This window comes from Natator depressus, chromosome 5 (assembly GCF_965152275.1).
Source record: "Natator depressus isolate rNatDep1 chromosome 5, rNatDep2.hap1, whole genome shotgun sequence".
In the NCBI taxonomy this organism is placed as follows: Eukaryota; Metazoa; Chordata; order Testudines; family Cheloniidae; genus Natator; species Natator depressus.
The window spans coordinates 27032829-27050871 of NC_134238.1; the positions used below are offsets into that span (position 1 = coordinate 27032829).

Genomic DNA, 18043 nt, shown 5'->3' on the forward strand with positions numbered 1-18043 from the left:
TAAGCATTTTATTAACAATGCATCCCTTTGATAAGATTATACTTCAGGAGGCTTTTAATGCCCATGAACATGAACTGTACGCACTATACAAAAACCAAAAAACACAAAAAAAGATCAAGGTGGGCAAAGCCATGATGAGACAAGCCTCTGTTTAAATTATACACAGCTCAATGAAATATTCTTACAGAAAATATATAAATACTTTTTCTTTCTATGTTACAGGTATACAATATAAATCAGATTTCAATGTCTGTTCAGTGACCTACAAACACTAGAACCTCCAAATATGTAGCAGCGTATTACTAAATAATAATAATAATAATAATAATAAAAGTAAAGAAACCACATGGGGCAGGGAAAATAAGTCTTGAGATTTTAACAATCCCTTCCCTCTTCAGAAAGACTAATTTACATCATCTCTTATAATGCAGTTTTAGGGATATTGACAGCCAATATTGGAACATTTTTTCAACTACATCTACAAAATGTCTGCCTTTTTCCCCTAAGACATTGCATTTTGTGCTAAAACAACCTATTCAGTGGCAAAATGGCAAGTTACACTTTTTTGGCATAAATTACATTTCTCAAATTAAATAGTGTATTTTACAAAGCAAGTCAAGCAAAATGTGCAATTTCTGCATGCTGTGGCATTGCTATCCGCCTATTTTACAAAAACAGTCCAAAGAAAATCCACATTCTTTAATGAACATAAAAATCTGTTGTGAACAAAAATATCTAGGAAATCAGAACATGGAGCTAATAAACAAATCGAAGAAACAAAAGGCTAACCTTTCCCACTTCCTACCAAGGGGAAAACTAACATGGTTTCTAACATGTTCCCAAAGGTCTTTCATAAATTTAGGATTTTACTTTCACTACTAGTATACCTTTAAATAAGCAGAGTGGTATAAGTGAATGTAACCAAAAAAGATTACAAAATCTTTTCAGCTGCCTCCACAGCGAAGCACAACTCGTTAGAACCTTCTGTGTAAGAGCAGAAAGGGTATGAGTAGACGGCTATAGGAGACATTTCCAAACCTAATCTAAACTTCTTCCATGAAGAAGGATTCCTCATTATGAATGTACATTCACTTTACAATGTTACATAAATTTGCCCAAATCTAGAAAAGCAACTGTGGATTACAGTGCAGATTGAAATGGAAGCATCTGAAAATTTTGCCGCTCATTACTCATTCTCTAAATGTTTTAGAACTATTTCTAGAATAATTATTTCTCTTCTTTATACTACTATCATAGCCGTTACTGTTTTTTGTTCAACTCCCTCTCACCATAAATCAGATTCACATTCAAGATCACTGCATATGTTTCTAAGAATAATGGTAAAATATATGAATGATTTCTCACTGCTGCCTTTAAAATGTATATAAATGCAACTTACTTCTGAGTGTTTCAACCCAACCCTCAAGTCACCCCCACCTCCAAAATCTCTAGACAAGTAAGCTTTTATGGTGTAAACTATTGAATACTTTATCATTTTAGTGTGTCATAACAAAAATCAGAAGACATCTGTAGGTAAATATTTAAGGTCAGATTAAACAGTAAAATTCTTTGATGAGCACTATTCTATTTCTCACATACTTTATGTCCAATGGCCAAAATTACTGAATGTGCACACCTAGCCACAGGTAAGTGATGAACTACTGCAACTTTCCTTGACATTAGAGAGCTAGGAGTGTTCAACACCTTTGAAAATTGGACCTCTAATCTAGATGTCTAAATATGGCTTTAGGTGTTTAACTTCAGGGACCCTCCTCTGAACATTGTGGCTATACTGTAATATTGATTCATTCATGAGTTCTAAGTCACAGCAAATGCAACTCTTGTGAGAATACTTAAAATGCAAATACTGTAACTGAATGCTATAGGCTTTAGCAGATGTTAAACAGCATTACAAATTTTTAGGTTTGGAAAGATACAGAGTGGGCAGAGTCTGTCAGCTTCTCGTCTCCTTCTAAAATGCGGGAGGGGAATTAAGCATAAGGATTTTCAATTAGGTCTAAAATAAGCTGCATTTTACAATTCTTATTTTTCTCTTTATGTAAATATACCTAAATGATATTAAAGGAGCAGAATAAATGCTCTTCAATTAGGAACTTTGCAAAAGGATATTTTGAAAATTCACTCTAAAATTCAAAATTCACAGCTTATAACTAATGCAAATGTCACAAATTACTCCAAATCATACAGTACCCCTTCATTTGTCAATTAACATTAAAAATTAGTGTGAACTAAATGTGAGTTCTAGAAATGCCGTATCTATGAAGCTTACAGAACTGACATTACATCTATTATGCATATTTTGTTGAAATCTAATAACATTGATATAGATATTTGAAAAATTAATCTTCTGCTACCATTGAGATCAACCCTTAAATTTTTAGCAATGTTTCCATACATTAACTTCTTGGTGTAATGATTCCCCACATAATTGAGTACTTCAAAATACATAAGCATTCAAGGGTGGAGATGCAGACCTGGCGGTGAACAGAGGAGTTAACAGAGTAGCATCAATTTTTAGAAGTATACTGAAATCTTCATTTGCTTGCTTTTTGTTTATTGAGAGACTTTCTAATGTTCTTTCTATACTGTAGATAAAATCATTGACAAAGTTTTGTTTTTTTAAATAAAGGTGGATAAATGGTTTACATTGCCTTAATTGCAAAAAATAAACAGATTTATTTGATTTAACACCATCTAGAGTTCTTAAAACAAAGAGTTCATACTCTATCCTAACTGAGGTAGTGTTGGAAACTACTGTATAACATATGCTAATCCCATTTTTGATGGGAATACTACATTATTTGCTTTGGAGTTTACATCACTATTTCTTATATTGTGGTTATTTTGGTTTTGCAGAAATGTTTATTCCTTAAGACCAGAGAAGTCCAAATAACTACTGTTGGGTAATGTTTTCCATTATCGAATATATTTCATAGACACGTTATACTGTTATTGGTGTCATTGATGGTAAGAGTTAAAGTGGTTTCCTTCTGCTCTTTCCTTCAGTGGGATCTCACAAAAAGATGAAAAACTCAGGGAACTAAATTTTACTGTGAGAGAAGCAGTCTGTAGCCCTTCAACTGCTTTGCTGTCAGGTGTTGGCATAGAGTGACATGCAGTGCACTCAGTGAAATTAATTCTGCAAAGCAATGTTAGGCAACAACATGAAATTGCTTTGTCCCCAAAATGAATTTCCGATATGATAAAATTAATTCTACATGTCATTAGGAACTGTGTTTTGCTCTTATTAGCTCACAGGGCTATGGAAATCTCCAATAGCACATTATTTAATAAGGTAACATGAGGGTTATGAAATATTGGGATAAATTTAACCTATCTTCATCTAAACTATCTAATCTGACACTTTAATTATAAAAAAGGTAAAAGTGAATGGGTTAAAAAGGTGTTCTATCTAATACAGTCCAGCTGAATGATTCACATATCAAAATCAGGCTTTCTAATGAAGGTGACCAAGCTACTGTATATACAGATTTGCATATATTTGTATTTAATTCTTGTCAAGGCTTCCAAATCTCTTTAGATACATAAAAGATGATTTTTTTTTTAGGTTGCACTCAATTTATCAACCTCACTAATAACATGATGAAGGCAGTTATTGTACCCATTTATCGGTCATTGTATCAAGTAAATTGTGCAAAAGATCCTAAAGAACACCAATATAAAATTAAAGTACTGCTCTTTCAAAATTTGGTACTTAAGGCTTTTCGCTACAATTATTAGCATTATCTGGTGATCAGTCAGACATGAAAATTAAAGCAAACATTTGTTTTAGAAAAATGTTTCCCATGGAATGTGGAAATTACCTACTACTATGTATTTTACCAAAAAAAGCAACAATGATCAAATATTTTCTAGTTTAGCTGATACAGTATTCACCCCATCTGATACAAATCATGCTTGTTAAAGATTTTCATTTAAGGAATAAGACCGATGTTCTCAATACATGAGCATGAATATAGAAATCCCAAACACCACATGCATAATGTACAGGGAAAACAATCAAATTTCAGTTGATTTAAAAAAAGGATTTGTTGCTTTTTAAATCAGAAACTGTAGTGAAAATCCTTAACCAATTTAGGTAACATGTTGTATGTAATTGCCACAAAACTGGAGAGAGTGCTAATAAAATAAGAAATCTTGCAACTATAGTAACATTAAAATAACTTATAAGAAAACCCCAGATTCATGGAGGCTTTTCTTTCTATCTGAGGTTATGAACCCCTCAAGTAGTGTTACAAACATTAAGAAAACTAACATAGAAGGGCCAACATTAGTCTCTTGGTGTCCATGGTTACAGTATGCCCCACTGTTGGCAATGGGATATACTCTCATGTACCCGGACTCCTGGCGTCCAGGGGTTAAACAAGGCATCATTCTGTTTATCTGGAACAGAATTTGAAGTCAACCATTTAAAAGAGGTCTCTGCACACTGTCGTATATTGTTTAACTGTCGTATTAAAAATGAAATGAAAACCTGTGCAGGCGTTCAGTGCTTGTTTCTTGCATATATTGGTAACTACTATTATTAAAACTATGGTAATGAGTCACAATTCCCCAAGGGCTCAGAGGGCTGGGGCAGTCATTTTTGTTGAGAAAAGTCTTCAATTCACTCTTCATGTACCAGTAATTTCTGGAACTGTCTAGGAGATGGTGCTCCTCTCTTTGCTGTCCAGTCAATCAGAAGTTGTCTGAGGCTTTCAGCAAGTCCACATACCATGCACTGTACAAAACTGAGGTCAGGATTCAGCGGATGTGTCAATTACTGGTTGTTTTGGTGGTGTTGTTAGAACAGCCTCTGCTTCTTCATGCATCTAAAGGGCAAAAAGGATGCAGTATTAACTTACAGGTGTTCTACCACGAACACATCATAGAACCACAAAATTGGCATGAGTGCTCACTTCAGTTATAGCACGATGAAACCTGAATCCAATTGGTGCATCTTTTGAAATTAATACTGTGAAGAACTGGGAAATACCTATTTTTTATGAACATTGTGCATGCCTCTGTGTGTTGATGGGTTACTTACCATGGAGGGAATGCCAAATATAGGTAAGACACTATAAGAATAGATATCTGTTTAAATCCCTGTCTCAGAGTGCTGTGCACCTTCTGGCAAGTAAATCATACTTTGTTTTAAATAAACTGCTCCTGAGTTACTGCATACTAAACAGAGGCTCCCGAAAGGAAACCCTTCCCAAGACCACTGGGGCCTAGTAGGTATCATAGTTGGAAACCTGGGGATGTAACTCAAAGACCCAAAGATCCAGTAGCTGGATTACAGGGTCCTACCAAAAGAGAAGTAGAGGCCTGGACCTATCACTTGAAAAGAGTACACATGGGATGACAAAAGGGTCTCAGAAGGGGCAGCTTACCCAAGGATCATGACAAATAAATCTTCACTTCTACTTACTTGTAAAAACTGTACATCTTGAAATAGCTCCTGAATGAACCTTCGAGATGGCAGTCGAAACGTGCAGTGTGCTAGCAAGTAGGACACCTCCGAGTAAAGGCATATGTCATCAAATGCTTGGGGGAATTTCTCTTTAATGCTAATTATTTAGGAAAAGAAAGCAATTTTAATATAATCTCACACGTAACCATCATAATATATTTGTTAAAAAATTGTTCAGCTAAATGTTGGTCATAATGGTTAACAAAAACTTATCTCTTCAACGACAGAAGTTGAGAATTTTGAATTTGATGAGCCAAAACAATCAACTCATGTAAGAAGAGAAGCACCTAATCCAAATGATCTACAGCGATTATTATTATACTGTTTGGGTTACATTAGCTAATATTTTGTATCCAATCAGGGGAAATTTAGATTAAATGAAGTTCTATACAAGTATACAAATAAAAATCTCAAATTGGAAAGCACTGTTCAAATCCTGAGGCTAGATTTTATTTTAAAGTGAACAGCACAGCACAGTAGTTTATAACCAAATAGTACAGTATATAATTAAAAGCAACAGGCACTCATTGCATGTAGTGAAGCATTAAGAAAATTCATACAATAAGGACTTCAAGCAGTCAAACTTTTTTTAAATGTACAAAACCACTGCATATCAGATGCACAAAATATCATAATGGTTAAAGGACTATTATGAAAGAAAACGAGACAGAGAAAACAAGTAGATATTAATTTAAGGTTTAATAATAAATCTTAAAAAGGCAAGTCCTTAAAGTCTGTCATCCCTCAACCTGTCCTTAACTCCCACCAGTATACATAGGCATGACAGAGTTCCTACAAAATTGTACAACCATACCTAAACAAATATGTGCAGTGCTTAGCACTGCACTTATTAAGCAAAAACTGAGCCCTAATTTTGGATTCTCTTAGTTGAGACATCATGCCAACCGCTCTCTACAGACTTATGATGAAATCAGTTTTGATGCTTTTTAAAGCCAGGAGGAAAAAAAATGAAAAAAAATATTAGTTACGATTTTACAAGATATCTACACTGAATGCTGGTAAAAACTATAGTTTGAAGGACATGTTTTACTTACGTTAGGAGTCCAGTTTCATGGCCTTTTGTTCCTACTGAACTACTCAAATTGATTACTAAGCGTAAGACTTCTTTTCGCAGCAGTATTCGGCACACTGGTGTATCATCTGGGATTGACTTTACTCCTTAGGAAAATAAATTCCACAGTATTAATTTCAATCAGGACACTGTTTCATTGTGTTAAATGGAAGTGTCATGTACTATATACAGCTGAACTGTGCTAATTCACAAAAATTGCTGCATTTTGTGAATTACCAACACACACACACACACACAAGCTAAAAAATACAAAACCAACAAAAATCACTAAATATACTTTGTTCATTTATTTTCACACAACAGTAATTTAGTTTTAACTAGTTAGATTACAGCTTCTTAAGTATACTAATAAATATTGTGCAATATATTTTACAACAACAAGGTCTTAAAGATGCAACACCTAACTACATTTCTGTCCCTGCTGTGGCACTGGCAGACCAGGTGCCAGCTCTAGCCACGGCTTTAGGCCTCGGCCAAGCACTCACAAATTCACTGCTGGAAACCAGTCTGTTTCACCCGTGTGTTAGTATGGATAAGATGGGTACTGGACTTATATCAAAGTGTTGAGTCTTTACGAAAAACTTAAATAGCATGTGATAAAGGTATTGTAAGTGAGATTGCTACATGCAATAATCTCACTTATAATACCTTTATCACATGCTATAAAAGTAATATTTATGTTTTTGCTTTGTAACCACAAAAATATGTTTGCGCTGACACTATCAACTCCTGCCCATCAAGAAAGGCCATCCAAACTAAATGGGCCATTGTGGAACACCGGTATAGAAAGACTTTGTTAATTGCCCGCTCACACCATGAAGCAGCTACATGAAAAAGGGCTCAAGCTGAGGGGATGAATTCTGGAAGAAAGAAATAAAAATAGCTGACAAGAACATTTTTCATCTCTTTTGCTATTTGGACTCTCACAGGGCCAGAGCTACGAAACAGAAGCAGACATCCACAAGGTCAACCTAGGATAGCCCTAAAAGACATTCAGAGCTGACATTACTACAGCTCGGTCACCTACTGGAACCACACGCTAACTCATTTGTGTATATATGCTTGCCTGCTTTAACCTTGTAATAGCTCTCTCATTTCTTTTTCCTTAATAAATCTTTAGTTTATTACTGGATTGGCTGCAAGTGTTGTCTTTGGTGAGAGATTTAAGGTACAGATTGACCACGGGTAAGTGACTTGTCTCTTGGGACTGGAAGCAATCTGAATCTTGTGTGACCCTTGTTGCACAGCAACCAACCATCATAAAATCCAGCTTGCTGGGGTGGCAAGAAAGACAGGAATACCCAAGTGGACTATGCGACTCTAAGAGTTCACATTTGTTACTGCGTTGGTGAATTCCAATTATAGAACACACAACCAGTCTGGGATCTCTGCCCTGGTGCTTGACGGTATGCCCTGAGGCTGGCATTCGTGGTCATGAACCATTCCACACAACATGACACTTCCCACTACATTTTTGCTCAGAATTAGGTGGGAGATCTGCCTTTGTATGTGAATTATACGCTGTTTGGGTTAGAAAGGTTCTACTTTATATGTAAAGTAATTACAATAATTCAAATTATTACAAACCAACAAGGAATTATATTCAAAGAGAAAATGTCTTCCCTAATATTGTAAAAGAAATCCAAACTATAAAAAGCTCAACATTTATCAGTTTATAATTGTGTTTAAATATGGTCCCCTATTCTATTTGAAAGGTCCAAAATATGGAATAGAATATTCTTAAGATACAAACACCTATTATACAAACACCTTTAAAGATAATTTTCAGTCTGCTAACACTAGGCTGGAAAAGTAAGATGATTAATTTGATTTAAACTGAGGTTCGGAGAAGTTTAACTGACCTGCCAAAAGGCCACACTGAGTAAATGGTAGAGCCAGAAATAGAACTCAGCTCTCCTGACACCCAGTTTTGGTGCTCTACTCATGCTATCTTCCTGATACTGACAGGAAAGCACCTAAATCATTTTAAAAAAACCACTGCTGCTCTATTACAGTAAATGCAAACAAAATTGTCTTTTAAAATATGTAAGTATAAGTAAGAAAATACTTTAAAAAATGGATCAGTACTTTTCTAACACTAGCAAGGTGGCATGCTTACCTAGTACAAGGTCTGTACTCTTGGTACTACTAGCTGAACCATGCGATACTGCATCACTACATCCTGAAATCCCAGAAAACTTTGAGGAATGAGAAACCACATCTAAGTGATTATGTATGCTCTGCCCGCACCAATCAGAATATGGAATGTCAGGAAAATCTGGAAAAAAAATGGCCTATTTCAATTAATAAAAAGTACTGAAAACATACAAGTATGCATTTGAAGGGAGAAGAAAGCAAATTGCAATGTTTAGTCCACAATATGTTGACGCATTAGAAATGGTAATTGTCGGTAAGTGTAAACAAACCCTCAGGTTTCAGAGTAGCAGCCGTGTTAGTCTGTATTTGCAAAAAGAACAGGAGTACTTGTGGCACCTTAGAGACTAACCAATTTATTTGAGCATGAGCTTTCGTGAGCTACAGCTCACTTCATCGGATGCATGCAGTGGAAAATACAGTGGGGAGATTTATATACACAGAGAACATGAAACAATGGGTCTTACCATACACACTAACGAGAGAGATCACTTAAGGTGAGCTACCACCAGCAGGAGAGCGGTGGGGAAAAAACCTTTTGTAGTGATAATCAAGGTGGGCCATTTCCAGCAGTTGGCAAGAATGTCTGAGGAACAGTGGGGGGTGGCAGGGGGGAATAAACAAGGGGAAATAGTTTTACTTTGTGTAATGACCCATCCACTCCCAGTCTCTATTCAAGCCCAAGTTAATTGTATCCAGTTTGCAAATTAATTCCAATTCAGCAGTCTCTCGTTGGAGTCTGTTTTTGAAGTGTTTTTGTTGAAGAATTGCAACTTTTAGGTCCGTAATCGAGTGACCAGAGAGATTGAAGTGTTCTCCGACTGGTTTTTGAATGTTATAATTCTTGACGTCCGATTTGTGTCCACTGATTCTTTTACGTAGAGACTGTCCAGTCTGATCAATGTACATGGCGGAGGGGCACTGCTGGCACATGATGGCATATATCACATTGGTAGATGTGCAGGTGAACCAGCCTCTGATAGTGTGGCTGATGTGATTAGGCCCTATGATGGTGTCCCCTGAATAGATATGTGGGCACAGTTGGCAACGGGCTTTGTTGCAAGGATAGGTTCCTGGGTTAGTGGTTCTGTTGTGTGGTGTGGTTGCTGGTGAATATCTGCTTCACGTTGGGGGGGCTGTCTGTAAGCAAGGACTGGCCTGTCTCCCAAGATCTGTGAGAGTGATGGGTCGTCCTTCAGGATAGGTTGTAGATCCTTGATGATGCGTTGGAGAGGTTTTAGTTGGGGGCTGAAGGTGAGGGCTAGTGGCGTGCTGTTATTTTCTTTGTTGGGCCTGTCCTATAGTAGGTGACTTCTGGGTACTCTTCTGGCTCTGTCAATCTGTTTCTTCACTTCAGCAGGTGGGTATTGGAGTTTAAGAATGCTTGAGAGAGACCTTGTAGGTGTTTGTCTCTGTCTGAGGGGTTGGAGCAAATGCGGTTGTATCAGACTCATCCTGAAAATTTGATGGCAACCAAGAAACAGATTTGGATGAACAGGCAGAATGGTGTGACCAATGGCTCCAAAGGGTAGTGCTTTCAGCACCTGCAGTAGGTCCCGTTTAGGAAAGGCTGGTCTGACCATAAGTCTAGCCACTCTGACTGCTCTGAGAAATCTGGATACTTGAAGATTCTTTGACAAGGAACCTGCATGTAAGATGCTACTTAAGGCCAACACCTGGCATGATATGGTGTTGGGCTCAAGTCCCTTGCCCACACTGTCCTCAAGAAAGTCAGAATAGCTGGGATATCAGGGTACACGGGATTTTTATTGATTTTAGACACTATGCACTAAACATCAGCTTGGAAAAGAGGCGACTAAGGAAGGATATGATAGAGGTATATAAAATCATGAGTGGTGTGAAGAAAGTGAATAAGGAAAAGTTATTTACTTGTTCCCATAATATAAGAACTAGGAGCCACCAAATGAAATTAATGGGTAGCAGGTGTAAAACAAATAAAAGGAAGTTTTTCTTCACTCAGCGCACACTCAGCACACAGTGGAACTCCTTGCCTGAGGAGGTTGTGAAGGCTAGGACTATAGCAGGGTTTAAAAGAGAACTGGATAAATTCATGGAGGTTAAGTCCATTAATGGCTATTAGCCAGGATGCACAAGGAATGGTGTCCCTAGCCTCTGTTTGTCAGAGGGTGGAGATGGATGGCAGGACAGAGATCACTAGATCATTACCTGTTAGGTTCCCTCCCTCTGGGGCACCTGGCATTGGCCACTGTCGGTAGACAGGATACTGGGCTGGGTGGACCTTTGGTCTGACCCAGTATGGCCATTCGTATGTTCTTGTCCAGATGGAGGAATAGGCATTTAGCATTAAAGCCAATTTCGAGGAGATTAGCGTCCCAATCACTATGGAGGATAGAGTGTTTAAAGCTTCCCTGTCAATAGCCAAGCTGTCAGTTGTAGATGCTCTAGATTGAGGAGAGGACCTTGGTGAAGGATATCTGGTCTCACTGGTACATACAATGCAGCTTTCAAGGCCAAGTCTGCCATATCTAAAACACTCTACTCAGCCAGTGTGAAGCCAAGCTATCACTTTTGCTTCTTCTTGCCTTATCTTCTGAATCACCTTCCCTAAAAATGGGAAAGGTGTGAATGCATAAAGCAGGCCTTGTGGCCATCTGTGTCAAAAAGCATCCACTTTGAGGGACCTGCTTCTCTGGTATAGTACTTCAGCAACTTTCTGTTCTTGTGACCGGCCAACAGGTCAACTGCTGGAGGCCATATTTCTGTGAAATCAGGCTGAAGACTTCCTAATTCAGATATAATTCTGAGTTGACTGCACATCAAACCAGCTAGTTTACCTTCTGGTTCAGTTCTCCCTTTGTTTGCTTGTATTGTATATGTACTGCTCTTGTGGAAAAGAAGTTCTTCTCATCCCATTCCATTATTTCTATTGCTTCTGCATGTAGAGTTGAGCTCCAAGTTCTCCCATGACTGTTGATACATGTGACAGTGGTAGTGCTGTCCAACTCAAAGTCCCCCCAACAGCTCATTGGGCTGACACAGCTAAGGCATGTGCATACCTGCTTATGGCTTACCCTTGTTAAGGAATTCACATTTCTCCCTGATCACACCTTCAAAGAATGGGTACAGTGGGATTGCTGTCTCAGACAAAGATTTGGAAGGCAGGCATTTGCCCTGAGATTTTTCCTCACATATCTGCTCCTGTTGCATCACATGGTCTCAAATTTAAACAGAGGAAAATACCTTTGCTGCATTTCTTCCATGCCCTACTCAGAGCCTGAATATGAGAGCTCTCCTTCCTTACCACAAGGGGTGGTGCTTTAAGTCAGGGCACAAACACCTCTTAGATTTCTAGGTTTTTTCCTCATTTTTATTCTTTTTTGGTTTTTAAAAACCTTTTTTCCCACCCGCTTTGAAAGATTTACCACCCAGGTGTGGCCAGAGCAGGGTCTCTTGCAGCTCTTCTATCTTAAGCGATCTGAATAGATCTCCCTCTCTGTTCTCCTGCTCCGGGTTCCACTCCCTCTTCCTGGAGGATGAGGTCTCATTGCTAGAATCCCCAGACTTGTGTTGAGAAGAAGAGGAGCTGCATATGGTCTTACTTCTTTCCCCAGAAACCTTAGGACTCACTGTAACATCTGGTGGGGAACAGAAGAATAGGTCATGGTGCTGCTTAATGGTTTCTTCTTCTGACCTTGGTATGCCCTACGATTTACCCCTTGGGCTGGCCAGATGGTGTCCTCCCCGTCCTTTGATTCTCTCCTCAATATGCTCTGAGACTCCTGATCAGGCTTTTCTGCATTTAAGTCATGGCTCCTTGGGGTAAGGAGGAACCCAATAAGACTCTCTGACTAAATCCCAGGCCTTGGCAGCATGAGGGTCGGCTGGCTGTGAACAGGCCCTCTGAAGAGCCTGTAAATGATGCCTCACACTGATTTAGCTTGATGTTCGAAGGAGTGCTCAGTCATGCCTGTACCGGCAAGGTAATGGCCAGATCCTGGTGGCTGATACCACTACATTGCTTTTTACCTGATCAGAGGAGGAAGGAGAGTAAAAGCTCACAACTACCCGAAAAATGGATTAAAATTAAAGCTGGCAAAGAAATGGTTGAGGGCAAAGTGAATTGCCTGTGAACTGCTGCTGTGGAGGCAGAAGATCTGCACCAAGCTAGAAAATGGGATGTGACCAGAAGGGGCTGTGTTACAGCACTGAACTGCCTCTGGAAACGGAAGGCAGAAGGCAAACAGCCCATATGTATCAGAATTGTGGGAGAGGCTGGACTGCAGAAAAAGGAAGTGTTAAGCTATTTTAACAGATGGAGAACTGAGGCATTACTCCAGTTTTACACCAGTATAATTCCACTGGACTTCTGTTCACTGCATCTCTTCTCGGACAGACTCTCCAAGCATAAACTGGTTATTTCCATTTTAACATACATATTGTCTGACATGGAAAAAGTATTTTTTTTTTCCAGTTGGTTTGAAAGTGAGTCTCAGGTTTCAAACTTGCACATTTTAAATAACGTTCTTTGGTGAGCTTTTTAAAAAAAAATTAGAAAAAGAATGTATGCACACAGTTGCATGAACACCAACAGAAGATGCAGAAAATTGGGAAATTACAATCTAGAAATATCACTGCTGATTGCACAAGATTTTAGTGCTATACAAAGACAGCATAGCCATTAGAAAGGATGTATTATTTTTGTTCATCTTCACAACAGACTACATTAGTATTTTTATTCAGCATTTCTATTAATCCCATTGAATCATAAGCAAAAGCAGACAGTAATGGAGGCAAACTAACCTGTATGACTATATGCAGGGTTCACTCTGTTATTATGCTGGTATCCCAGCATCTGGATACAGACACAATAAAGGCAGTTATCATCTGTGTGCTCCTGTAACCCAGTGTCTTCTGTGTTTTCTAAAAACTGCGAGGCATCTGAACGACTTGTATTCATTATCTCTGTGAGGCTGATCTGCTGTCTAAGCATTTGGAAGGGACTTTTGACAACATCCGCAGTCCCAGATGGATGGCCTGTAGACACACAATTAGAAATCAGAAAAAGCAAGATCAAAGTTAAGATTACATTCTTTTAATTAAATTCCTTTTAAAATTAGCCAAAAAACAACAAAATATTTTTAGTTGGGATGTGGCGTATCTCCAAGAAGAGTTGTTAGTATTAAAACTCTGATTTCCTTTCTGTAATAAATCTCAACATCCCATACAACCTCAATTTCTTTATGAGTAAGACAGTCAAAATATTGCAAAATTAATACATCCATAAATTCAATTGCACATTCAAACTGAATATACACAGCCAATAATTAATCTATTTCAAAATATACATAATAAATATTGACTCCCTTTCAAAATAAAAGAATGAAACTTTGGTATAAACTCAATATACAAAAATAGAATCAGGTATTTGACCTTCTCTTTTATGGGTGCAACAAACTGATGTATGCAATCAAAATGTTTTGTATAATAGTTTTTGTATGTGACAAGTTTGACAACCACAAAACTTACCAAGACACTGCAAGTGCTGCTGACATACAGTTAAAATTACAACAAAGAAGAAAAGCAACCCCATAACATTAAATAACCAGGAAGCCCAAAAATAAACCAAATCCCCCACTTTCCCTTTACATTGCCACTAACAATATTTCTTTCTTCAGTAGCTCTTTAAAAAACAAACACGTGTCTTGCAGTGAGTCCTGAAGGTCAGTGGATTCTGACTACTTTGGACTAAGAGGGAAACACATTCCCAAAGAAAACATGATATCCACCATCTTTTACATCAAAAGAACACCATCTTTTACACCATACTGGAGTAGGGTGGGGTGTCCAGCTCAAGCGCCCCTGCTGATTTCAATTGTTACAATATGTCACAAGGAGAGAGGTGGTATTTCAGTAGAAAAATCACAAGCGGTAAGGCTTTGTCGGTCAACACCACCAGGAAATACAAAAGTAGTCAGAGAAGATCATGAGACAGTGGTTGAATATGCTTATGGCAAGAAAGTCAGGTTACCAAGCAGGCAAAGATGATCATCCAGAGGAAATGGGAATCTAACCAATCTTCCAGGTTACAAACAGTGAGCAACAACTGGCGGAGACATACCTTACTATCAATGCGGGAGAGAATTTCTGCCTGGTTTACAGTTAGTTTGCTTTCTCTAACCCATCATGATCAGTTGTTTCTCATTTGGGCTCTAGTTCATTTCCCTGGTCTGTTATCTTGCTTCCAAGCAAGACCCGGACACCTTGCAAGCAAGATCTGATAAGGGGCCAATGCTCCGTTATCCTGAAAAATCTAAATTCAGTCCTCAAAACTGAACAGCTAAGAATAACTTTTTCAAGAAGGGTAAGGAAAAAAAAAAGTATGGTAAAGTCAAGCTATATAGTTAAATGGTATTGAAAGGAAAAAACAACTACCTCCTACACCAGATGCAAAGACTCTAGTTCCACGGTCATCAAATGGAGGCATGGTTTTCTTTTGGAAATAAGGAGTCTCCTTAACCTGAAACATTTTAAATGAAAGTTATGCAGAAGTGTTTCAAGAAAGTCAATAAAGGATCTTTCAACTAATATGCAGAATTTTTTTTTAGATTTTATTGAACAGCTGGAAACTGAAGCTTACAAAACAAGATGATCATAATTAGTTACGTTTTTATAATCTATATAGCCAACAGACAAAGTGCACACAATAACCTGAAGATTATATCATTTGCTGCACCTACATATATTTCTACAATACCATACATGTGAAAGGTGCTTTAAAGACAGATCTCTGCTCAATGGAGTTTAAGACGCAAGTAAGGGCTTGATTACATGGGGAAATTAGTGTGCAGAGAGCCCAGAGAGTGTCCACATCGGAAGTTAGTGTAGCATATCTACTCCGCACTACCAGCTACTGTAGGCTTCCCCCTCCCCCCGCCCATGTAGACAAGCCCTTATGTATGGCAAAACAACTAATGGTAGAGGGTGAAAGGAAATGTTGAAAGGAGGATTACAACAGTAAAAATCAAGGAATAAATTACTGTATGTAGTTACTATCTTATTAGTTCTTTGTTTTTTCCTCTGTGTACACAGTTTTTATACATTATATTTTAATATATTATATGATAAATTTAATGGAATTAGGCAATATTGGTGAGATATCAGTACTGAAAGTCTAACCAAAGTGAGTCATGAGCAGGAATTTGAAGGAGGAGTGAAACTGCATCACACAGGATCAGAGGATATTCTATACTCCCCTAGGAATAGCTAGGTGCGCTGAGCTGGAAGTCAGGATAGGGAAGGAAGAACTAGGCACAAGCAGTGGTATCTGCAGCCAAGAAGATGAGAATGAGTGAGTTTGAATATGATGAAAAAATGATCAGAAAAGAGTGCAGAAATGCAAAGAGTGAGGGACATTCAAGGAAAATTATTTTAGATACAGCATGCTGGACAGGAGAGTAATACAGCCATGGCATCAATCGGGTTTTTTAGCACTAGTGGCGTAGAAGATGGGTCACACTTTGAAGATAAATTATTCATCACTTAGATTGCAGTAGCACTTACAGAACTCAGTCAGGGTAAGGGCCCCATCATGTTACATGTTGTACAAATAGTATGAAAGAATTGGCCGGATTTATCAAATCTGAATGTGTGCACTGAGGAGTACAGTAAAAAAAATTCCATCCAGTTTGTGAAGCAGGGTAACAGGGAGGTTGGTGCAATTATTAACAGAAACGAGGAAGAGGGCTTTGGGGATGAACAGAGTTGCACACTGCACTATAGTTGTTTTGAGCTGGCAGCTTGATGTCCATAATTGTATGTTATCATCTGTATAGCTATTTAGGTATGTGTATGGGTAGAGAAAGTTGCAGAACATTACTGAAGGGATACAAAGTTAGATTTGGGAATCACCAGCAGAGAGATGGCAGGTCTTAAAAGAAAAAGTTTACCTAGGAAAAGCGTGCAGTAAGAGGAGGGGGCCAAGGACAAAACCTTGAACACCACCAACAAAGAGGAGGTGAAGCCAATGAGGAAAATTCTGCTGAAGGAGAGTTTGATGAGAAAGGCAGAGAAACAGTCAAGTGAATGTTAAAAGAGGGGGAAGTGATAGGCTATCAATAGATCAAAGAGGATAAGGACATGGAAGAGCCTCTTTAAGTTGGCCAGTAGTGAAAACAACTAAGTGGAGCAGAGGAGAAATGAAATTGCAGAGGACTTACAAAGGATTAGAGAAGAGAAAACAGGCGAGAGAGCATGTAGAGGAGAAGAGAAATGAAGCAGTAGTTATTTAATGAGGGGAGTGCACTGGGAGTGGCAGAAAGAGGGAAGATCAAGTGCAGATGTAGGGGGTGCAAAATGATCAATTATGCCAATTTTAGTATAAAACAATGTCAACAGAAAGTCCTATTGTAATGAACTACAAAGTAATATCACATACGTAGCTGTTAGCGAGTGCTGAGATTTCAACCTCAAGAAGCACAGGTTTTCTACTTTAATTCACTAGCATTTTGTCTAAGAACAGGTAACTTAAATGAAAAACACCCTTCCAAAATCATGTCACTACAACTAATTGGAACTTTTTTGTAAACAACAATGGTAGGAAAGTGTCCCCAGGTCAGAAACGTGTCCAACTCAGAAATTTCAGTATCCTGCTATTCCTACATATGCAGATCTTCTCATTGAAGTAGATGAGAATTTCACATATCCTAACAGAATCCTGAATCAGTTTGGGAAGTTTTGCCATTACTCATGAAAATAAATGCAAACTCATTTTTATTCTGTACATCAGTTAAACACATTGCTGTGTACATACCTGAAATATTTCATTGATATCCACTGGGAGAGCAAGGCCAATGTAATCATCAGTACTACCATACGTAGCATTGGACACCATGGACCGAACAGAGGAGGAACGCTGCAGTGTGTTTTGGTTAATAGGGCTTAATAAATCTTCTTTATCTAGTGAGGCATAACTTAAAGCTTTCATGAACCTGTAACATAATTAAAAGAACAAATGACAAACTTCTGACAATCACTCCTTTTTAGATTCTGCATCTATAGGTGGGAGCTGTTAAGGTTGCCAAACACATCCCAGTATATGACCCCATTTCCTGTTACTTATGACTTGGCCAAACTTTAACCACTTGGGCTTAACTTTTCCATGCTAGGTGTCTGCTTCAGGTTGAAATTTTCCAAAAGAAATTTCAGCCAAAATAGTTTATCTATTTCCAAGAACAAGGTCAAGGATATATACATTTTGCCAATGTTAAAAAATTTCTGACAACCTTTATTTGGGAAACTAGCATCCCCATGATTTGGGGAAA

The 18043-nt window shown here is 38.1% G+C and overlaps 1 protein-coding gene across 1 annotated transcript in view; it reads right to left on the reverse strand.

Moving 5' to 3' along the window:
* Nucleotides 1-18043, reverse strand: part of RICTOR (RPTOR independent companion of MTOR complex 2) — a 173487-nt gene continuing 155444 nt past the window's right edge. The window contains exons 32-38 of the mRNA XM_074952498.1: nt 17533-17710; nt 15156-15240; nt 13524-13757; nt 8707-8865; nt 6550-6673; nt 5453-5591; nt 1-4853 (exon numbers count right to left, since the gene is read on the reverse strand). Of these exons, the coding sequence (XP_074808599.1) occupies nt 4779-4853; nt 5453-5591; nt 6550-6673; nt 8707-8865; nt 13524-13757; nt 15156-15240; nt 17533-17710 (994 nt within the window). The 3' untranslated portion in view covers nt 1-4778. The remainder of the gene's footprint in view (nt 4854-5452; nt 5592-6549; nt 6674-8706; nt 8866-13523; nt 13758-15155; nt 15241-17532; nt 17711-18043) is intronic.